The 24,284-nt window shown below is 37.6% G+C and overlaps 1 protein-coding gene across 2 annotated transcripts in view; it reads left to right on the top strand.

Moving 5' to 3' along the window:
• Positions 1-23,899, top strand: part of EXOC5 (exocyst complex component 5) — a 29,146-nt gene extending 5,247 nt beyond the window's left edge. The window contains exons 3-19 of one of the 2 annotated variants that reach the window (XM_074821046.1): positions 3,305-3,452; positions 3,852-4,046; positions 8,278-8,342; positions 8,782-8,810; positions 8,958-9,067; positions 9,547-9,591; positions 9,691-9,831; positions 10,928-11,010; positions 11,477-11,686; positions 11,954-11,989; positions 12,861-13,008; positions 15,181-15,289; positions 16,001-16,121; positions 16,905-16,991; positions 19,679-19,787; positions 20,832-21,047; positions 21,517-23,899. In XM_074821046.1, coding sequence (XP_074677147.1) covers positions 3,305-3,452; positions 3,852-4,046; positions 8,278-8,342; positions 8,782-8,810; positions 8,958-9,067; positions 9,547-9,591; positions 9,691-9,831; positions 10,928-11,010; positions 11,477-11,686; positions 11,954-11,989; positions 12,861-13,008; positions 15,181-15,289; positions 16,001-16,121; positions 16,905-16,991; positions 19,679-19,787; positions 20,832-21,047; positions 21,517-21,705 — 2,041 coding nt within the window. In that variant the 3' untranslated portion in view covers positions 21,706-23,899. The remainder of the gene's footprint in view (positions 1-3,304; positions 3,453-3,851; positions 4,047-8,277; positions 8,343-8,781; positions 8,811-8,957; positions 9,068-9,546; positions 9,592-9,690; positions 9,832-10,927; positions 11,011-11,476; positions 11,687-11,953; positions 11,990-12,860; positions 13,009-15,180; positions 15,290-16,000; positions 16,122-16,904; positions 16,992-19,678; positions 19,788-20,831; positions 21,048-21,516) is intronic. The other variant, XM_074821047.1, reaches the window with a different exon arrangement.
• The last annotated feature ends 385 nt before the right edge of the window (positions 23,900-24,284 follow it).

The following is a 24,284-nucleotide window of genomic DNA, read 5'->3' on the forward strand; positions in this document are numbered from 1 at the left end:
GATGTTGTTTGTCCTTGTCAGACATGAATGTTCCAAAGCACTAGGTTTGCTGGATTAAAGCATAATATGAGGCTTCACTGCTATGATAGTTAAGTCAATTTAATGAGTTTCTTGCTAGTTTTGCTCCCAGAGTTGGCTTGTTGTAAGTCCCAGTAGTTCATAGTCCCAGTGCAAATAAAAGGCACAAACAGGTAGGATGGGAAGAAAGGCAGGAACATGGCAATGTTGACTTAGACTGTTTTAAAATGAATTTGTGGGGTATAGTCCGAATCAAATGAACAGCTTGCTGCTGCTGAGTGGAGATGGGCTTGTGCCCCTCTCCCTTGCTCTTACCTGCACACTGTGATGGCTCATCTTGAGCTAGCTCTAGGCATGTGATCTCATGATAAACTAATCTAACTTACTGAAATGCCAGAAAACTAACCTGACAGGAAAAAAAAAAAAAGGAACTTTTTGCCTAGGTGGGTTAGCTATTTTGGGGTACTGGAAAAGCCTGGGAGCGAGCAGGTGGAAAGGGAAGAGGTGGTGTGTCTGTGAGCTGGTGGTGACAAGGAACATGGGTGTGCAAGGGAGAGCAAAGCTAGGCTAGGGGAAGTGGGGAAGGAGGAGGGAGTGCAGGACCTCCCCACGTTTGCTGACTTGGCTTTGTTGGGAAACCTCACCCTAAGGAGGCAGCTCTCTGGTTACTGGGCTGGCATTGCGTGCTTCATTGGTAGCTCGGATGCACAGTTTTGTACAGCAGTGTTCAACATCTGAGCTTCTCTACTCCAAACCTCTGGATCTTTTGTTTTGAAAAGAGTGACTCAAATAGTGCTAATTTTTAGCTTTTGTACCAGTATTAGTAGTTTTTCTAGAGACATAATTAACTTACATGTTTTCATTTTTTACACAATTATAATTTGGGAGATGAGCAAGTGCAATAGCTGTTCCTTAGTGACTTCTCATCCACATGATCTTACTCCAGCTTGAGATTGTTTGTAGTAACCTGAGCTAGAACTCTAAGAAGTTTAGGAATTGCTAACTTCATAGACAAGCTGTTACTCAAAAGCAAATATGAAACGCTTCATTAGCAGGGTCAAAGGACATTCCTTCTGGAGCAGTCTGGCACTTTGGAGGCATGCAAGAAGAGGAATGATATTATTGGAGTTCTAGCGAGATGCTGAACCCTTGACATTCAGTGTGGGGTCTGTATCCTATGCATGTGATTTAAGCAGGAAGAAGCATGGAAATACACGACATTGCTTCCTCTGCCTTTTCTCCACAGTTGTGCCTAGTATATACTTTAGGATAGGTAATGATTTGTACCAGTACCAACTCAGTTTAATCTATCTTCAGTATTTCTGCTGGTTTTAACTTTTGTGATGCACTTTCATATTTTTCAGGACAAGTGGGAGACTCCTGCAACAGTAAATATTTTTCTTGTGGGATCTTCTAGTATTGGGCAGGGAGCCAAAAAGAAACAGACCTTTTGGTGTATGTTTTTTCTCTTCTGTTTTTAGAAGATGATGCTTTTGTTTGGTAGAAAGAATGTTGGAGTCTTTATTCTGAGAAACCTACCCAGCAGCTACCTCTTCTACCCGAGCATTCTTTCCTCTCTCACTATATTGAGTACTATTGCTGAATAAGTGCTGATTGGCACAATACCTGTTTAAAAAAACCAAACCCTAAACTGAACTGAATCAGCTTGTTGAAATGAATAGAAGCTATCTGCACTTCTCTAGGCTTTTGTTTGAAACTATGTTTTGTGTCACTTACTGTTGTTTAATTTTAAAAGTATACTTTGTGTCACTGTTGTTTAATTTTAAATATACTTCTGCGAAAGTCTGTTCCTTGTGGTTTTCTGCGGAATCTAATGCAACATGCTTGCTCTTGGGCTTCTGGCAAGCAGTAAGTGGAGGAAAGATGTTATAAACATCTGCCCCAGTCCAGTTTTCTTTAATAAGTTGTGCCTTTAAGTCACTTACTGTTGTAAAGATATAACTTGAAATAGGTTTTTAGACCAATACAGTGAGCAAAAAGGTAGTTCACGTGCTCCAAGCAGCAGGGTAAAAGCCAATCAGTAAAAGGAGAAGTTAAAACTGAAAATGCAGTGATCCTCCTTGCAACTAAAGAGAATCACATTAGTATCACTTAAGTGTTTCTCAGAGAAAGCTCTAGATGTTGCCCAAGAGAGGTGCTGTAGTTGTTACTGGGAAGGAGTCATGTGAGGGTAGAATAATATGTTCTACTTTTCCCTTCTGGTTGCTGAGAATCTGTAGCCTGTGCCTGGGGAGCCAGGAGAGGAGCAGCGTGCTCATTCTGCTGTTCAGCAGCACTGCGGGTTGGAAGGGCTTCACATTCCCAGTATACCTTCTGAACAGTATATGTGAAAATGCAGGTTCCTGAGTAGTCTAGACGTAGCTCCCTGGAAGGGTTTCCCACTTCCTCTCCTCTTCTGCTTTGACATTAAACCTGGACAGCAGAGTTCTCAAATCTTTCATACGTTTTCAGTTACTAGGACGAGGTTTATGGCTGTGGAGGATCTGGGAGCAATTCATTCCCTGAGCATCAGTGGCTGGGATGTTTTAGAAAAGTATAAACTGAAAAGATGACTGGAATGGGACAGAATGAACAAAAACAGGAATGAGAAAATGAGAGACGTTGAGAATGGAATGAAAAAAGAATAGAGGAAATTAAGAATGCATTCAGATGTACTGTGTTTGGGAGGAGTAAAATGTGAGTCTGAAAGAAAAAGTGCTGGGAAAGGGCAGAAAAAACCTTTAAATGGTATATGTTAGAGGAAGAAAAGAAGTGAAGTCAGGAAGCAACTGACTTCAACAACAGGTGGTCATAACCAAAACAACATTATGAGACAATATGATTGCATTAATTACCTATTAATAGGATGCTGATTTACAAGCTTACAGTGACATGTACAGTAGAAAATGTTTTCCTGTTGTAGCCCTTACATTGAAGGGATGTATTGGCCTAAGCTCTCTTTGCCCTGATAAGACTTATTCAGGGAAGATGAGGACATACAGACTTCTGTACCTGTGGCAGAGCCACGTTCTTGAGTGATTGGTATTTAGGTATTCCCTTCTCCCCTGGCCTACCATTTATGTGATCATTTATGTGGGCATGGAGTTCTACACAGCCAGGGTAGTATAGTTTAAAACTAAATTTGTAAGTTAGGCATGATTATACCAGCCTTTTAGGCAGACTGGGTTTTTTGAGGGTTTTTTTAAGCTCTCTGCAGAAGACAGTGTCTTTTAAACTAAAGTCTGTATTTTATTTTAAATAATTACTGTATTTTATTTTAAATCAGATTATTGGAAGAATTTGTAAATCATATCCAAGAATTACAGGTAATGGATGAAAGGATTCAGAGAAAGGTGGAGAAACTAGAACAGCAATGCCAGAAGGAAGCAAAGGAATTTGCCAAGAAGGTACAAGAGCTGCAGAAAAGCAACCAGGTAAAATCTAAAAAGTATAGTCAGTGCTACGCTGTGCAAATTTTAAAAGCATCACACACTCTATTAACATTTCTCGGTACGGCGTGCTACTGTTTGAGATAAAAATAAAGAGGGCTTGATGGAAAACAATTTCCCCTGTCAAAGGGGGCTTATCTGCATGTTCCATTAATGAGTGCTAGCTATTCTGAAAGTAGTGAGTCTTCACAACACTTTAAAGAAAGACACTAAATGTTAAGCAGTTGTATGTACTTCACTAGTGGTTCTGAGTAGTTCTGAGATACAGCACCTGGAAAGCTGATGCCCTCATTCACTGTGCTGCTCGTTGAAGTAAATCTAGAATTTCCTTAAGTACAAAAAATGGAAATCATAAGTTTTGTGTCCATGTCTATGTTCTCCCAGGTTGCCTTCCAACATTTCCAAGAACTAGATGAGCACATCAGCTATGTAGCAACTAAGGTCTGTCACCTTGGCGACCAACTGGAGGGGGTAAACACGCCACGGCAACGGGCTGTGGAGGCTCAGAAGCTGATGAAATACTTTAATGAGTTTCTGGACGGAGAGCTGAAGTCTGATGTTTTTACAAACTCTGAAAAGGTAAGAGCTGTCAGCGGGATGAAAGCAGTTCAAAGCAATAAGCAGTACTGCCCTAATTACAAGCTGCTACCATGACTTACCATGGTCAGACTTCAAACCAGTGAGTGACTGACTTGTTAAAGTTTCATTGTTCTGAAATGTAAATTAACAACACTAGGCTGCAGATTGCTGATAAAGCATTTGTATTCAGTGATGCTTAATGTGGCAATGTTGGCATTTTTCATTTTATGAAATTATCAGAGATTTGAGAAACGCTGGGAGGGCAACTTTAGAGTGCATACAATATCTGCCTTTTTCCTTTGAACCCCTTGCCTCAGATCCACCCTGTAATGCAGAACGTTTCTGAATACAACTTCTTTGTGAAACTTTACTCTGTTGGGTCAGTCCACTGGCCCTGGATACCTTTTTGTCACAGCATGCCTTTGGTCTTTGTATAGTCCTGTGGTTATGTCTCCACCCTCTGAATTTAGAGGAACCAGGCAGGAAAACTTCAAAGAAATGTTCAAGCATTTTGTTTTTGTTATGCTTTAAGAGTATGTTCATGAAGCAAATATAATCTGAATGGTGTGGCTAATAAAAATAAACTGAAGGAAAAGTGTCCAGCTTTAAGCAAAAGGGCACATACTAGATTTGCCTATGCGGTTTGAAAAAATACAGTTGTTGGTTTGTTTTGGGGTTTTGGGTTTTTTTTTTTTGAGGTGTCCTGAAGAATCTTCCCGCTCTCCTTAAATTATGTGTAGTGGTATGATTGTAGTCAGGAAGAAATTACAGTATGTGAGAACAGCAAAAACTTGGTTTGCATATTCAACAAAAAATACGTGCTTGAAATGCAGCTCATAAAGAACCCAAGAACGGGGTAATCAGTCATATCCTCTCTACTGAGCTGAAGGTATCTCTCAGGGAAATGAAAACTAATCATTTCATATATTTGTATTCCCGAGAAGTCGGTTGCATAGTGACTTTCAGTTCACGGTCTGTGGATATATGGTAATTACCAGTTGATAGTTTGCTCTAATCAAAGACAGAACACACAAAAACTTATCTGACTTCTAAGGAAAACAGAAGGGTTTCGACATAACGGAAGGTCTTCTGTGATCAGCCTTTTCCAGATCTGTGTAAGCTTTGTTTTGTTTTTTTTTCTAAGTAGAAATAAACCATGCATTTTAAAAACACTTAATGGTAGCATGGTAAATAAAGCATAAGTTAGAGAGCTATGTATTGTCTGCTGAAGAGTCTCATGCAGAATTCAACTTTTGCTTTACTTATAACTTAAAGTTTCATAGTACTTTCTCTTGGAGAATCTGAAAAAGCTGGTAGAGAGATCAGGTAAACCTGGAAATTGGTAAACAAATTAGTCTTTATACACCCTGAAGAATAATAAGATATTCAGCAAATCTGGAGGAAGACAAATGTAGTAAAGGCTGGAAATCTTGTGCCAGTCTGCAGAGGGAGTGTGTGGGAACACAAACAAGATTTTCTGGATACAAGTTACCTTACAGAGATTAGTTTTCAGTGAAGGTGGGTTAGTACTGTTCTGTAACTTTTTGCTTCCTAGTTGAAATAGTAGGTAGAATCAGTGTTTATAAAAGAACCTGCCTAGACATGAGCTATCGCATCTTAATGCATCTTTGAACTAAAAATAGTTCTAAGGTATGAGATAGTAACAAATATTCTTAAATGTAAAACCTTAATGCTTTGTCAGAGTCTTATGATCTTTGAACTGATGTGGGTTTTAGATAGTGTTTTGGAAGATGTTATGATTTCTTTGTACTATGCCATCCCTCACAAGTGTGGGTTTTTCTTTGAGACGTTGAGGGCAGGGAATCTGTGAAAAGAGAGGCAAGAAAGGAATTATAATGCAGTTATTTCCTAGGGCATTCATATTTTTCTCAGTAGTGTCAGTTCTTAAAATCTGTTGGATTTTTTTTCCTACACTCAAGTTGCTTCCCACGTTACTTTTTCCTAGCTGTACTGAGCAATTTCTAACTTAACATCTCTGTGATGGTTTTTCCTTGCTGTCTTGTCCCATGCTATATATCGTGCATCTTCATCCTCTGAATCCTTATAATTTCTCTTGCACTACCAGTAGCCAGACCTCCTCCTGTACTGAAAAGTCTTGAAGTGAGCAAATCATTCCAGTTAAAACAGTTAAACTATCAAAATAATCTAGCAGCTCACTTGTTTATCATGCAATAGCATTGACCTGTGTTTAATGTGTTTACTATTATTCTTACATCCTTTTCTCCATTTATGTTCCAAAGTCAACATTATTACATTATGCCTTTTAACTTGTTCATAAAAATATTTTGTGTTAAAATTATCTTTTGACATATTTGTTCATGATTTTTCAGGTTTTTTCCAGATATGTATAGCCTTTAAGTTGCATTTTACAGAATCTATATTTATTTTGATTTAATAGTTTATAGAAACCTGATGCAATTAAAAATGAAATATGTCCAAAATTAAGCAGAAACCATGGAGAACTGATTTGTTATGGCTTCTCTTGTGCATAAGAAAAGGCCCTTGAATTCAATAAAATCTAAGAATCAATGTTAGTTAACAGCTATTGTGTGAAGAGGAGACAAAGAAAATACTGTTTGTGGGGTGTCTTTTTTTGTAACATTGGTGAATAACTGCTGATATATAGACTATTTTAATGACATCAGTATTGATCACAATTCTTAGGTATTAAGGTTACTGTAAGCTAACAGAAATAACTGCTGTTTCATTGGATTTATTTGAGGAGCGTAGCTGCTTTTGACTTAGGCTATTGCAAGCTGACAGTTCAAAACAGAAGCTGCTCTTAATAAGCAGAATGGATATACTTTGAGAGCCCCTTGTTTTTTCTGAACAACCAACCTAGCATGATGCCCATGCTCTGTATTTTTACCTGTGTGTCTTGTTCTATTCTTGAAAAGTTTTAAGCCCAACCTGCCCTAAGTGGTGGGAGAATAGGATTGCATTACTTTCATTCCCTTCGCTCCGGTTCCCTGGAACATGGCTAACAGGAAGAACAAGATAAACTGCACTTTCTCCATTGTGTCAACTTACAAAAGTTTTGCTTGAATGTAGTAGCTGGAGCTTTCATCAAAGGGGGCCTTCAAGTTGCCATCCAGTACCAAGACAGCGTAATAAAGCCTGTAAAACCATCCCAGAGCTGTGCGTGGTTTGGGCCAGTCAACGCTGTGTGCTTAAATCCACTGAACTTCGATTGCAACCAGCTGCATTCCCCACACTTTCAAATTGGCGTTCCCTATAGTTTTAGTCAGCCAAGTGAAACAGTCACTAAGTGCTACTTAAGTTCACTTCCCATGCTGATTGATCATGGAAGAATAAATAATAAAAGGTTTTTCTGTGCAGGACAGAGCAGAAATTTGCATGCTGTGTTAACTTTATTTGTTAGCTTTTGTATTCATGTGACTATTCCTATTTTGTAGATGTATGAGGAACTGACTTTCATCTTGATCTTTGCTTTCAACCTCAGAGTTTATCATTTCTAATACAGCTTCTATTTCTCCTTCCTTGGAGAATGTGAAGTACTCCAGCTATGCTCTGCTTTGATTCGCTTTTTTCCCCTTCGTCCCCTTGCTATGCTGAGCGTTGTCATAGTTGGTTTTTTTTTTGGACACAGCTATACAGCTAATTTCATCAGTTGCAAAGAATTCCCCAGTGCTTTTCCTGACCTGTCTGAAAGGGTTGTTAGCCATTTCACTTCTGAGCAAAACGCAGATCTCTTCTGGTTGGGTGTGAGTCAGTAAGACTTTTATCTAATCACTTGTAAAGTATAATGATGTAGTTCAGCCAGCTCTGTGTTAGTTACATGTTTTATCCCCAAATGGAAAATTGCAGATTTTCATGAGATTAGATCAGAATGCAGCTAGAGCAGTCACCCCTGAGGAATCTTTGGTCTGTGACCTGTATAGCTACGTCGGTGTGGTGCAGTGATGAGATATTTGTCCAGGCAACTTGCACACCTACACAGACATGCCCAGCGTGAACATATATCAAGATTTTTATCATGCTTTGACCTATATAACTTCACGTTTTAAAAAAGTACCTTAAGCATCGTAGAAGTACATACAGGAACTTTAAGGGGCTGATCTCTTCCATGGGTATATCAACTCAACCAGCTTTAGAAATAGAAACTACGTGTATCAAAATTGGATGGTGGAGGGGGAGGAACAGAATAGCCCACAATCAGACCTTTAATAATTGTGTCATGTTTTAACAGATTAAAGAGGCAGCTGATATTATTCAGAAACTGCATTTGATTGCACAGGAACTGCCTTTTGACAGGTAAAATTCTATCTGAACATCTTTTTTTAAAAAATAAATCTTCACATAGCTATAATTTTCTGATGCTTCACTTGTCAACTTTTTTGGTGTTTTGCTTGACAATTCATGTAGCTTTTGAGATGGATTGTGTGCTTATTTCTCTCTCCTCTATTCTCAGATTTGTGTTCACGCACTCATGTTGTAGGATCATCTTTACGTACACATCCTAAACTGCTTAACAGACTTTTAATGGGATAATTTTGCTGTGCTGACTTAATGCTAGATTTAAATTAGATGCTTGTAGGTTTTTACAGATATAAAGCATGTAACTTTTCTGTCGTCTTTGTGTTCCATGTTTTAATTTTTAAGTAGATTGCCTGTTACTCATGACCTAGGATGTCTATGATTTCTCTTGTGATGTGGATTTGAATTTAATCATGGTATTTTCTGTTGTTAACAGGTTTTCTGAAGTAAAATCAAAGATAGCAAGTAAGTTATCTATCCAGTTCAATCCATATTCCTATATTTGAATTGTTAAAGATGATTAAAGAGGTTTGCAATGCTGTCAGTATTACAGGTTTTGTCAGTGCTTGCATTACGTAGCCTGATGGATTTTTGTTGTTATCCCCTCTCCAGGTAAGTACCATGATTTAGAATGCCAGCTAATTCAAGAGTTTACCAGTGCACAACGAAGAGGCGAAATCTCCAGAATGAGAGAAGTAGCAGCAGTTTTGCTTCATTTTAAGGTAAAAATTGAGGTGTTTAATATAAGTGCATAAATAAAACAATACACAATAGAATAAGCGCCTGTTTTAACTGAACATGTTTGCATGGGCACAACCTCTGTGTCAGATAACATATATAACTTTAAAAATACCAAGATATTCCATCTGAAATCAAATGCAGGGGAATAAAGGAGGCAAATGATGGGGGATTGGAGGCAGTGCCAGTAGAGACCATTCTAAGATAATCTTTTCTTGTATGTGTGTGAACTGACTTTCATGCTTGACAAGGAGTGTTGAAACCTGTGGTGTATATCCCTGTAGAGAGGTAAGTGAAGTTACATTAGGTTTGTGTCAAAAATGGGTTTGAAAGAGTCTACATGTTCAGTGGATCTATTTTTTGGCAATAACTTTTCCACAAGGATTGTATTTCCTTGATTTCATTCTATACTGAAAGTATGGACAACCTGCTTTAACATTGAGTTGTTTTGCTCCTTCTATAGGGCTACTCCCATTGCGTTGATGTGTACATAAAACAGTGTCAAGAGGTAATGCATTTTGTTTTACAAGTATCTCTTTGGGTATTGATTCATTTAGTCATATAGGTGGTTGTAAATATATTATGAAATGTGCTTCTAAAACCCTAGGGTGCATTCCTGAGGAATGATGTCTTTGAAGATGCAGCCATTCTCTGCCAGCGAGTGAATAAGCAAGTTGGAGAAGTCTTTAGCAATCCAGAGACTGTGCTAGCCAAACTCATTCAGAATATCTTTGAAGTTAAACTTCAGGTATTTCAAATTTTAACGTGTTGAAGTTCATTGAGGAAATTTCATCCAAAAATATTGTATCTAGTAATAAGAATTAATGAGAATTTATAGTACTTGCAATCTTGTATAAGTATGTAGAATCATAGCTGATTGCTCTGAAACAATTCGGAGAGATAATCAAGCCTATATCAAATAAAGCTGCTTGTGCTCTGAATACAGTGTGACTGAAAACACTCAAGTTCAATATGTAAAATTATAAGGGAATTGGTATGTTCATTGGGTAATTCATAAGATGTCATATGCATATTTAATTTCTGTATGCCCCCTACCAAGAATATGTTAGGAAAATAAGTTTCCATTTAATAAGTATCTTTAATCTGTTCGTTCTTGGAATTGGTTTTCATGTGTGAGGTTAGCATTGAATAGGTGAAAATAACTTACGTTGTGAATCCTTTCTCACAGCTAATGCAATATTTATATGAAAGTCTAGAATATTTTAAAATATTGTTTTCCATCCTGCAAATGCACTCACTTAAGTGTGTAAAGTCAACAACATGACTATTCATTGCAAAAAGCAATTTCCCTGTAGATGTTACTCTCCTTTATAGTGTAGAGATTGAGCTTGTGTTTCAACTCCAAATTTCTGTGTCAGTTTTGACTTGGTATTTTATGGTAAATGATATTTTTGTCCAAATATTCAATGACAAGAAGACTCTAAGCTTGTATCTGCTTTGTGTCTGTATTATGATAAGGAAATATGTAAGCATCTCCTTTGCTTACTGTCAACTGCAGAAATGCCCCTAGGCCTCCGGTGCTTTTGATTCTTAAAAAGAGGGGATTTTGTGTTTGTTGGTCAAGCACGTTTTCAAAGCAATCTGTCTTTTGTCTTTCCTTCACACACTACTGCTTTGTATTACTAAATCATTTTCTTCTAAAAGATGCATTTAACTCTATCTGTGGATAATTCAGGAACTGTAAATTAGAGTTTCAAAACCAAAGAATATATAAATTACCTTAAGATATACACTTTGCAGTGAACTACTTATAATCCAGTAAGTAGTGAGTATGACCTGTGGTTGCTTGTTAATCTTCTAACAGATGTACCCAAATTTTACAGAGTTATGTAAAGGACCGGTTAGAAGAACACAGGAAATCAGATGCAGAACAATATCTTAAGAATCTCTATGATCTATATACAAGGTATTTATATATTGATGATGAAATTATTGTTGTAGATATTCTCTTGTAATAGATCGATTTATTATCAAGATGTAGGAAGAGAAGCCAAATATGTAAACTTCTCATAAAAATTGAAAAAATTTTATGGCCATTAACCTTTTACGACGATTGTCTTCCTAAAGAAAATTTAAAATTGCCATTCCTATTTTTAATGGGAAGTATTTAGTATAGTGATCTTTGAGAGTAATTTTAAAACTGTGAAAAAGCCAGTCCTCAGCATCTCACTGGCAACTTACTTGATTGCAATTGTACTGTATGTAATTAAACATGAATTATGTGAAATTCTTTACTTAAATGTAAAGCTGCTAGAAGTCTTAACTGCAATCAGGATTCCGTTGTGCTGTGTACTTTACTAACACGTAATGCTGTAATTCATACAAATTCAACCTGCTCCTCCCCTCCCCTTCTTTGTTTCTTTTGCATAAAGAACTACTAATCTGTCAAGCAAATTGATGGAATTTAACTTGGGTACTGATAAGCAGACTTTCTTGTCTAAGCTTATCAAATCCATTTTCATTTCCTACTTGGAGAATTACATTGAGGTGGAAATTGGTTATTTGAAAAGTAGGAGTGCTATGATTCTGCAACGCTATTATGATTCCAAAAACCACCAGAAGAGGTCCATTGGCACTGGAGGGTAAGTTTCTTCTGTGAAGTTTCGTACTTTTAAAATGGAAGGGAGGTGGTAAGGGGATAAACGTAGCGTTTGCCATGTCAGATGTACAGTGATGAACTGCAAAAGAGTCAGCTTTAAACTGACCTACAGCTTTTGATAATTTGCTGTCACTTTATGTTAACTTCTGCTAAAAAGTGTATTGCTCTCGGTACATGTGAAAGGTGATGCATGGTATTTATACGCTCATGGGAAATGAAAAATACCAGTTAAACCTATGTTTCAACTTAGGATCCAGATCCACAAAAGGACTGAAGCAAAATTAAGGTACCTAAAGCATGTATATGTGTGTATCTAAAAGCATACATTTTTTTTCACCTGCCCAGGTCTTGTGGTCCCCTCCCAAGACCTAGGAAGGGGAAAAGACCATAGCAATGTCAGTGAGAAAGCTCTTAATGAGCCCAGAAGATGCAATGGACTTAGAGAAAGGTAAAACAAGACTTCATTATCCTCAGGGTAGAGAAACTAATAAAGGACTAGTGAGAAGTGGGAAAGGAAGAATTAAAACTTGTGTGAAGCAGAGATGATAAGACTACTGCGCCTTTCAAAGAGCTACTGTGTCAGGAATGAAAAATGATTTGGAGAGAACAGCAACAACAGAGTAGTTAAATGAATTAAAAAAAAAAACAGATGAAAATTTAATTTTCTTGGGGAAAATTAAATTGGTCGTAGTGACTTTACGGGTTGTTTTATGCATGGAAATGTGTTGGAGCATGCTTGACCGAATCAGGACCACTGAGACAGTGGATGAGGATGAGAGGATTTGTGGGCGTGGATGAGATAGAAAGCTCTCATTAGTGTTTTGAAAGTGCAGTGTGACAGAATGTATGGAGGCTAAACTTTGTCTGCAGATTGGAGTCAATTGAAATTACTCTTACTCCACAGTGGGGAATAGCTGGTCCCATGGTGTGAACATGCCATGGTAGAACACAGCTGACCATGGGATCAGAGGTGGTAGTTTTGCATTTACTGGCAATTTTTTTTAAGCTTGCAAGACTTGTCTTAATGCTTGCATATCCTAAACTGTGTCTTGGGTCTGGTTTTTAAGTTAACAACTAAAATATCCTAAATCATTATTGAATTTGAGCTTCAAAATTTCCATCCAGTGAAATCTTCTGTTGGTATATCTTTATTCTAGTATTCAAGACCTCAAAGAGAGAATAAGGCAACGTACAAACTTACCATTGGGGCCAAGCATTGACACACACGGAGAAACTTTTCTGTCGCAAGAAGTGGTGGTTAACCTTTTGCAAGAAACTAAACAAGCTTTTGAAAGGTGTCACAGGGTAAGTTTGCTCCCTGTGCTCTCCATTAGTGATACAATTTTGTGTGTGAAATTAAATCTTGAGGTTCAATTTTCAGTTAAAGGAAGAGAGGAAAGACATTATTAAACAAATTAATTATTTTTCACTGAATCAGGGTCATGATGGAGACTTAAGGGTTTGCTTTTTAAATGTGGATCTAGTTGTATTTTGTGGTTTTTAATACTGTCTGATTTTGGAAAAAGTGCGGAGGGTTAAACTTACCATCTACATTGCTTTTCTTACTAAATTAGGCCCAAGACTTTGAGAAGCCTTTAGAGTAATTTTTTTTCTCGTCCTTCAGTAATTATAGAGAATAGTTCAACAGATGTTTTCCTGTGTCAAGTGCCATTTCTTCTAACATTAGAGAATATCACCAATAAAAAGCTTTAATGTGATTTACCATGATAACCCTCTGCTCTTCTTTAAATGCTTTACTCTAACAAAAAATGTGTTTTCCTTCTGGTTAAATAGCTGGTTATACTGCCTGTCAATTATTGTTTCTCTGATCCTTTAGTGTAAATGAAAACCCTTGAAACTTAATTGCAAACTTGAATGCTAGGGATTTTTTATTAGCTAACTACACTGATTTCTAACAAATTTTAATGCCTCTGGCATTCTAAATTAGTGCAGAAAACCTTAACATTTTAAATATTTAGAAGTTTTAATATTTTATATACTTAGAGGGGCCAAAGATGTAACAGAATACAGGTACAGCACTGTTACCTGTGCGCACTGGGATGACCACCTTCCTAGTGGTGGAAGTCAGTGACTGCAAGACAGGCAGGTAGATCATTATTTTTCTCAATATGGTAGTTGCTAGAAACACTTGCTAAACTCATGATATAAACTAACTTTTTCTAAGTATATCAAACTACTTTTTTTTTTTTTAAATCTTTCCTGTGGGAATCAGAATTTTTCATACAAGGTCTGAAAATTGTATGTGTTGGGGTGGGAACCAGTGCTGAATAGATCTCGGCATATAAGGAGATTTTTAGAATTACAGGTGTATAACTTCTCTGTTATCATACGTGCTGCTAGGGTTTTGTTTGTGGTCATGGCAACTCACTATGCAAAACAGAAATTAAACGTGTCCCTGGCTAATTGTAATATTTATATCGCATGACAGATACGTGCAGATACAGTCTGTCCCTACTGTGACTGCTTTAGGAAAAATAAGTTGGTAATTCTGAATATAGCCATATATTGAAACATTTCAGTGTGTGGAAATCTCTGTAATGGTGTTTTGTTGTTGGGGATTTTTGTTTTGGTTTTTGGGGGAATACAGGAGCAGGACACAGAATGCAGAAATCTTTGGGAGTGTTGTTACGAAAATTAACTGGAATTGCAATAGTAATCTTTCTTACTCATAGCTTCATAACGTCTTCACATAATTCCTTAAAAACCAAAGCTGTGTTTCTTATGTGAAAAGCCCTGTCCCTTTTCTCTTTAGAGAAGGGATTTACTGACAGGTTGCTGTCTGAAATCCCATGTTGCTTACAGCTCATGAAGGTACAGATGCTCCCTGTATATGTGGGCATTACTTCACTTAATAAAAATTTTCATGCTCCGTTGACTCCAGCTGAACTGTGATAAATGTAGCTGAGGTTCAGTCTGTATTATTTTTTCTGCAGTACTGTGGCAGTGATAAAAGAAGCTGCACTGGGTGAAACTGGAGTTCCATCTAACCCAGTGTCCTGTCTCTGACTCTGGCCAGTGGCAGAAACTTAGTAAAAGAGAAAAAAGTCAGGGTATGGATAGGGTCATCTCTTCTGTCTACATTTGCCCAGCATCCATCCAGTGGTATGCAGTTTAGGTAATTCCTGAGATGACATTTGGACAATTGTGTTTTAAGGAGTATTAATATCTTCCTTTAAACAGTTTCTAATAACAATAATATTAATAATATACTTCTGCTTTTTGTAGCATCTTGTGGCATGCGAGCTTCAGTTTACTTGTTAATGGTGAAGGGTTTTATTGATACTAAAGGCTGTTCCTGAATAGTTCTCTGTATGGATACTTTTCATTTAGAATAAAATTCCAGTTATTCTGGAATACTTGTTACATTTTAAGCTTATCCTCTATGCAATATCGGATAAAGTTTCAAATGTGTGTAGAACTGACCTTTAGGATAAATTTTTTTCTTTTTCTTTAAAGCTCTCTGATCCATCTGACTTACCGAAGAATGCTTTCAGAATTTTTTCTATGCTTGTAGAGTTCTTATGTACTGAACACATCGATTATGCATTAGAAACAGGCCTTGCTGGTGAGTGTAATATTTTCTGAGCATTTCATCTCATTGGCCTTTTGGCGCAGATGATCTTTGCGGGTCCTTGCTGTGCCTTATTGATTAGCCTTGTTCAGAATGTATTGGTTAAATTAAATTTGTTTTGGGTATTTGGGAGTCAGCATTTAATGTCTTCTGAAGTGTAACTTCTGTTTGGGAAATTGATGGAAATGTGCTACTGTCTTCAAAAACATTTGTGTCACAGAAATTGGGACATCAGCATTCCCTACTTCATTAATTGTTCTCTGTGCCATAGCAGGAGAATATTTGTATATTAAGGCTTAGTGTCTTACATTTTATAAGAATACCATCCTTTTTTGTATACTTGTGCATTTTTTTAAAAGAGTGACAGTAAATAAGAAATCTGCTTGTATTAAAGAAGCTAACATCTTGACAGTGAGAACCTATCTTTCCTACATGAAAGCATAAAACTTGTGTTCTGAAGAAATACTTAAATTGGCTGTTCCATTTGGCTTTTAGAAATTTTAAAAGCAAGCTATTTCTGTGCTTATGGTTATTACCTGATATAGCTATGAGAAGTATTCTATATATGGCACCATGGTAAATTTTTGAAACTCTAAGCCTGTGATTTAAGCATTCATGGAAAAATTCTGCATATTTAAAAAGTCATCATGCTAATTACAAGAACTGCATATCGTTACAATTCTAATGAAACCTTCTTTGCTTTAGGCATTCCCTCTTCTGATTCAAAGAACGCAAATCTCTATTTCTTGGATGTTGTCCACCAGGCCAATACTATTTTCCATTTATTTGACAAGCAGTTCAATGATCATCTGATGCCGTTGATCAGGTACCTTTAGTTTCGTTAGTATTTCCTTTGTGAATGTCATTTTTGGTGAAGAAAGCAATTTTTTCATTCTTCATCTCTGTTAAGATGAGTTTATTCTTGGGGCGGTTCAGCTTGATGATGTGGGAAGATAAAATGCCGTAATGAGAGGGGGAAGAAGGGGAGTTAAGTCGGTACCTTGGAGAACTAATGGGGGAGAGAGTGAGCTCCAAGATAGGAAGGAGAGACAAATTGCTCCTTAGACCTCACTGCTGCATTATAGGCCAGGACTAGAGGGGATTTGTGGCTGCACCTTGGGGTGAGCTGGCGATATCAGGGCTGCTGGGACTCCTGGGGGTACCTCACAGGCTCTGCAGGGGGAGCAGCTGGCCATGCCTTGGGAGCCACACGTGAACTCCATGGAAGCTGCGTGTTGCTGGGAGCCAGGGGTTGAATACACTCGAGGTAGCGCGCGCTGACGTGCTGGGAATTAGTGTGTATGAAAAGCTGGGTTTGCTCGCTCACCTGCCGGGGCTGGCAGCAGCTGAGAGGCACCGCTCAGTAGCACAACGCTGCCCAAAGTGTGTTGCAGTACTGCCCCTCAGCGCTCAGCACATCCTCCTCAGGGTCTGGTGGCTGTTCAGGCAGTTGATTTGTTGTTCTGAAGCCAGCTAACTCCATCTAAACTAGTCCTTTCTGATGGGGTGGGAAATCTTCACAAAGTCCTGTTGTAAGTAGCAGACCCAGCAGACAATTTGTTATGATATTTTGAAACTGTCACACACCCAACCCTCTATACTGTTGCAGTTCTTCTCCTAAATTATCTGAATGCCTTCAGAAGAAAAAGGATATCATAGAACAAATGGAAGTGAAGCTGGATATGGGCATTGATAGGCAAGTAGAGATTTAAACGTTCTGTTAATCATTAATTCTTGTAAAACTCCTTTGTGATGTACATTAGCTTTCCTTTTAAGGATGAATTATTTCTGAACACAAAATTGATTTTTTTTTTTTAAAACCTTTTTTTAAATCCATAAGTATGAAATATTGTGCATAGGAAATTTAGATTTTGTTTTAGAGGGTCATATTTTCCATGGCAGTTTTCTGACCCGTTAATACTTCTGGAATGACTGAGTGCAGTAATTCAGTTTTGCCTTATTGTCTCAAACTACTTTTTTCTACCTTAAGGGAGGGAGGGAATGATGATTGAAGTAGGTTAAAGACTTGCAGGATTTCCATTAGGAGCAAAGTTTGACAAAAATAGGTTAGATGATTTGCTTCAGTCTGTGCAGTGCTGTGGATTAGACCTAGTCATAGAAGTCTGTAGACCTGGAATAATTTTGATTCTGACATTGACTTGCTTTGAGGTTGTGACTGGCTCATTTATTTTTTTTTTCCTAGTTCTCCAAATAAAAATGAGGGGATAGCTATAAAGATTGTAAATTAAAGTCATAGCTGTTTTTTGCAGCAGAGGATAATAACAAACTAACATGTTTTGTATTAGCAAACGTTGTTTAATGCCCTACTTTGGTCTGGGAAGCATGTAGTGTTCACACGTTTCAAGGTAGCATTAGTCAACCTAGAACATGTTACCTAAGCTTTCTGTGCCTGTTTTCTCTCTGCAGTAATGGAAATAAGCCATCCTGTGTATAACAAGAGCTACTCTGGAAGTTATTATTGAGGTTTTTGGAAGGATCACACCATACTGGAGAGGGATGAGAACAGCACTGTATAGGAAAGACGGGCATTGCATTTGTATCTGGTTATTTTTTGCAGAGAGATGAGGAAGAGATTTGATATATTAATTGCACCTGTGTTTTCTCTGAGTGCAAAAAGAAAGGTGGAGATAAGGGGATGTGTAATTGGCAATTCAGATTACTCCTGCTGGGAGTAACCTTAGAGGTTTAAGCACACAGTTTGAAGTACTTGAACCATCAAGGCCATAAGTTTAGATCTAGACAGGTTGGTCATCAGCATTACAGTAGTTTCTATCAGTGTAAAATAATTAGTCTCTTAAAAGTCATAATAAGACTTAGGAGAACAAGTCCCTGTTGAAAAATGGTATGTTCACAGGTTTGTAGATAGAGACTTCCAAAAAAATTTGTGCTTTGGCACATATAAAAGATTAGTTTTGAGATGAATGTTGTAAGTAAAATGTGTTTGTGTGCCTGCTCACATGCTGCTTTGTAGTGCCACTGTTGCTGTTGAGAATTGATTTTCTTGCTTAAAGGAATGATTGAGTTTTTTTTTTTAAAAAAAAGGCAGATTTCTACAAGTTGATGGTTTCAAGATTATCCAGTCTGATAAAGTCCAATAGCAGCTTCTTGAATGCCATTCATAGCAATTGTCTACCTCTGTAGAAATGGTTTATTGGCCAAACAAAATTAGTTCAACTGGTTTCTTTCAGTGTGTATTCTGTGTAAACAGCCTTCTGGAAATATTTATTGAAAATGGAAATTGAGGAGAATGCAATGTATGATTTCTTTATATTACTTATGGTATGTGGGTTGTTGAATGAAGTACACCTGGAATGCAAGTCTGAGCTCTATGCATAGAAAATAAAGGAGTTTATTCACTCTTTGGATATATACCTTCTCCCCTTCACCCCAACTTGAATCTTTCAAGGCCTGTAGTGGTCTTGACTGTTTTTGTCAGGGAGGTTGGAGGTTTGAGGGGAGTGAAGAAAAGGGGAGAGGAAAAAAAAAAAGGGGGGGTGGGGGGGAGACAGAGGGAGGTTCCTGGCAAAGGTAGACACTGAGAGGTACGTGGCCTCTCTCAGCTGCTTTGCTGTTTGATCTTTGGTTTGGACTTAAACGAGGGCCTTGACCTTAGGTAATGTTCTGAAAAGATAAATCCTGTAAGGGAGAAAGAAATGACACAATAAATCTATTAGATTTCTGAGAACAAGAAAAATACAAAGTTCTGGCAAAAGAAGAGGTTTTTCCTTTCTTTTTTTCCCCCTTTTTTTTTTCTTCCTCCTTCGTTTTCCAAGTGTTTTCTGATTCTTGCTTCTGAGTAATACACGATGTGATCTAATTCTGCTAAACTCTTTGGAATGCTTCCTTTGGCTTTCTGATTCCCTCTGCATTGAAGAATGCTATCCAATTTCTCTGAAGAGCTGGATTTGAATGGATTACCTTACAATTAATGTGTCCCCTTTAAAACCACCTGACCAGCGTGCTGAGTGCTGTGCTCCAAGACACTGAACTTGGCAGAAAGTTTTTAGTGTTGCTGGGGAGTTGTTTTGGCTGATTCTCCTTTTTTGAACTGCTTACGTAAAATCAACTGTCTTCTCTATAGAATTGCACTGCAGCTTCAGAAGAGTGTGCATATGTGTGTGTGCATGTCTGTTAAATGAAGTATTTCCTTTGACACGTCCTAGCACCCCTTGCTTCTTGTAATAAATGTTTGCTTTTAGTGTATCTTCTGTAGGTTACTCAAATGGTGGGTAGTGGGTTTTTTTCCTCGTTGCTTTAGGCTGCTTATTTTTGTATAGAATAATATCAGTATACGTAAAGATAAAAATCAAGGAAATTTAAAATGTTCCCTTCAAAACCCAATCTGTATTTGTAACTTTAAAGGACACTGAATTGTATGATTGGACAGATGAAGCACATCTTGACTGCAGAGCAAAAGAAGACGGATTTTAAACCAGAGGATGAAAACAATGTTTTGATTCAGTATACTAATGTAAGTAAACTAAGTCCCAGCTCATCGGTATAGCTTCAAATACTCCTGAGTGTTATCAGGTACAAGATGTTCCTTACCAAATACTCATTAGACGACACGCACATTTGATTAATTTACTTAGCTATTCCATTTTGCACTAAACACCTCCAAACTCTGTTGTGGACTATTTTCTCAAGCTGAAAAGGAACATTAGCAGTTTTGTATCTAGTGTCAGACACAAATCAGTAGGTGCTGGACAAACTGTCACAGTCTTTCCCCTCCCGAGAGGCCCAGATTTGGAACAAGGTTTTTAGCTGATAATTAGCTTTAAGCTATCAGTTTCAGAAAATCAATTATCAGCTTCTCTAGTTGCTGGGCGCTTTTTCCCCTTAGAATGGCAGGAGCATGACAAAGCATCATGGGTATGGCACGAACAGTCTTTGCTGCAGAACGTTGTCTCTACCACTGAATCTGTCTGAAACCCAGCCTATGGGCTGCTAGGAGCTGTAGTGCTGCGTTCAGTTAGGCACTTGTTAGGGAACAATGCAGAGAGTAGAGAACAAACTACAGTCAGTGGGAAGAAGTGAGAGCATTGCCTGAATGCCTGCAGCCAGGTGGGAGTGGGAGAAGTGGAGCAGTAGAACGTAGAGTCTGGATGATGTGGGAAGGGTGAAGATGCCTGTATGGCTGGTAATTTGGGTTTATGTTGATTTGGGTTTCTTGGGGCAGTTGACGAGGTTTTTAATCACTTCCCATGCCACCCCATGGTTGATCGGTGTTTGAATTAAAAGCCCGAGTTAAACTGTTCTATTCTGAACTGATACAAACTATAATTTAATTGAATATTGTCTTGTATCCATCTTTCTACTTGCATTTTTGCGTCTTTGTGCGGCAAATAAAAAACTGTTGGCAAATTATTACTTGGAAAATGACTAATTTCAGTGATGTGGGAATTTTAAAGACTTAGTGACTGTTCAGCTTATGATGTGGAAGCCACTTTGGGAAGAACAGATTTCTAGAAAGTAAGTTACCTAATTCTTTTTCTTTTTCTTTTTTTTTCTTTAGGCTTGTGTTAAAGTCTGTGGCTATGTTAGAAAGCAGGTGGAAAAGATCAGAAATTCTATGGATGGTAAGAATGTGGACACAGTTTTGATGGAGCTTGGAGTTCGTTTTCATCGACTTATCTATGAACACCTACAGCAATATTCCTACAGTTGCATGGGAGGCATGTTAGCTATTTGTGACGTGGCTGAATATAGAAAGTGTGCCAAAGACTTCAAGGTAATTGTGTACAGGTTGGTGATGTATGGCCATGTTGAAATTAGTAGCAGGACTCTTATTTTTAATCAGACAGTTTTTTCTTCATAAAAATAGTTTGTTTCTGTTTGAACACCACCGTGTTATATACTGATGTTATACATTCTGTTACTGTACCAGCAGTTCTTTATCATGTCCTAAAGAGCAGTTTTCTGATAGCATTTTATTGCTTGCCAGCTATGTGTGTATATTGAAGAAAAGCTGAGTTTGCATTATTATGTGTTCTACATATAACTTTGCCTGTGTGCGTGCCTGCAGATGTATATGTGTGTGTGTCTACATATATTTATGCACACGAGGAGGCAATGATGGATGTGAATCCTCTGTTGGGAGGGAGTATTTTGAAGATCTAGATGGACATTGTGTTGTAAGACTTGAAGCAACTCTAACTCTTAATATCTGGGGTTTTTTCTTTCTTTTCTCTTAACCACAGATTGCGCTGGTGTTACAACTCTTTGATACCTTGCATGCACTTTGCAATCTTCTGGTTGTAGCCCCGGATAATTTAAAGCAAGTTTGCTCAGGAGAACAACTTGCTAATCTGGACAAGAACATCCTTCACTCCTTTGTTCAGCTGCGTGTTGATTATAGGTCTGCTCGTCTTGCTCGTCACTTCAGCTGAGAGCATGGAAAGAAAATTTGTACCTTTGGGCAGGCCTCAGTTAGAAAACACAGGGAATGATTTCTTACCAAACCATGGTTGTAGCTTTTGTGGGATAATGACTGTTCAGAATAAAGCAGCAGCCATATTTAAACATGACTATGTAGAAGGCAAGCAGGTAATAATCTGAATGGTATTTCATGTAAGCTAAAGTTCTCTCAGTGAAGAATTTTGCAAATCTACTTGCTACTGATTTTTTTATTGGAAACATGTTGGTGTAGGAAAGCAAGTGGTGCATTGAAAGTATTTCAGTCTGCAATATTGAATTATCAGATACCGTTTGTTAGACTTGAACTACAGAGCATAGCGTAGGTAATGGATTACATAGAATAGACCAGTGTAAAAACATTCTTCATCAATTTTAATGACTTAGACTTCAGCACAGCTAATCATAATCAAATTATCTTTGATTGGTGTTTCTAAGTCGTTTCTTTCATTTAAAACGTTATCCTGCTCAATGTAATTTCTTGCTCTAATTAATTAGCTTGGAATTTCTTTGAGATGTAGGAGTAAAAGCAACACTATCCCAGAAAGATGTAATTTATTCATTGTGTAGCATTCTAAACAGAACTAAAGTGGTGAAAAGTTTTGGGGGTTTTTCTGGTTCTTTGGATTTGTTTTTTTTTGTACCTAAAAATCTAGGGCCCACCAGAATGTATTGACATTGTATGATCTGACATTATTGTTTCTGTTTGGTACCGGCACACTGAATTTTATATATGCTCCTAAAGTAAATGCAGCTGCCTTGCCGAAGGCCGCCTTATTACAAGGTGAAGGTGCCCATTGTTGGGTTAAAAGAGCTTTCTCCTGTCTCTTGTTTTGTATGTAAATAGATTCAAATTATAACAAAATGAAAGGATGAAATGTAGCCCAGTTTTTCATATGTGGGAGGAATGGACACCGGCTCTAGCAAAAACATAGACTTGAAAGTTCCTGTGCTGAAGATAATTGATCCTCAGTGCCTGAGCAATATAAAATGTTGAAGTGTGCGAAAGCTTCTCGTCACTGATCATAATTTTAATATTGGAGACGGGCTACTTTTGTGTCCGTTGTGCTCCAGCATTTATTCAAGGTGTTTCTGAGATGGATCCATAGTGTGCATATAGTGAATTGAAGCAACAGTGATGTTTGAAACATCTGGGGGCAGCTTTTCCACAAGCAGTTGAAAATTGTTGTAAATAGACCTTTATTCAGAATGAGCTCTTGTGGAAAACAGGTTGGAACTGCTGCGGTTGTGTCTTCAGTCTGACTTACATCATCCCTGAACAAATCATCTGTAACACGTTATTTCTACTGTGGGTTCAGTGTATGTTATGGAAACTTCTTTCTCTCCCATCTTCAAAGCAGCATTTCTATAAATTTGCTTCATGGGTTGGTCAAATAAAATTATTTTCCTCTTTTGTTAATGAGTTACCAGGTGTAGTCAATGTTGACAGACTTGTGTGGAACTTCTCTTGGTTAGTTGAGGTTCTTCTGCTTCATTTTATATTTAGCAGGGCATTATATCAGTAAACAAGGGAACGGATGCCAGACTGTCTCAAAGTATTCGGGGAGACTGGCCGCTTTGAGCTGTGTAGCTCTATTCCTTGGCCATGGCAAAGCCACAAAGAGTTTTGGACACTGGAGGAGGCACATGCTTGTACTGCTGCCATTTTTTTTCAAAAGCTCTGATGTGAATTCAGATGATACCTCTCTGTTACCTCTGTAACTGAAAGCCAACAATTTTAAGGCTGTGGTTTTATTAACCAATACAAAAACTTTCTACAAAAAAAAAGTGTCAATTTGTAAACACTTCAGAACAGTGAACATCATCTTAAGATTGCAGATCACAGAAGTGCTTCAGAATTTGTTGTATGATTGTTTGAATTATTTTAAGGTTGTATGAAATGTATTTACCATATTTCTTGCTTTATTAGCTGTGTTTTCCATGCATATGCTCAGTGCAATATTTTCGTTATGCCTGTTAACAGGAGGCAGCAAAAAGTAGGTGAATACTTAAACTTAGATATGTAAACTCTTCCTCAATAAAAAGAATTCCCTTCAGACACTTTTTTCTTTTCATTTCCATGTTCCTCAAATATCTTTATACTCAGTTGTATAAGCCCTTCTATTTAAAAAAAAAAAAAAATAAAAGTAATTTTACTGACCAAATTTATCACTGGTGTGAGCTTTCCCTTTCCCCTTTGTTCAAAAACCTCCCCATGCACACACTGAAAGAGTTTCTATTTCTAGAGGAAACTGTCAGTGAGTTTACTTTACAATACAAGTTGGATTGGGATGGGGAACTATAATTTTCACACATTTTTAAGTTTAGAGCTCTTACAGCATATAATTCGGGAAAATATTTCCAGTGGCTTCTGAATACAATAAAGTACTATTCAAAATACAAATATGCCTTTTAATGTTCATATAATGAGTTAAAATATTGCCTTTCTCAGGCAATTTTATATTTCTCAGGCTGGCAGCCAAATGAATGCCTGAGAAGAGGTGTGTGTGTCTATATGTGTGTAATTTGTCTACAACTGGTGAAAACGGCCTTG

The sequence above is a fragment of the Strix aluco genome, chromosome 4 (assembly GCF_031877795.1).
Source record: "Strix aluco isolate bStrAlu1 chromosome 4, bStrAlu1.hap1, whole genome shotgun sequence".
NCBI classification, from domain to species: Eukaryota; Metazoa; Chordata; class Aves; order Strigiformes; family Strigidae; genus Strix; species Strix aluco.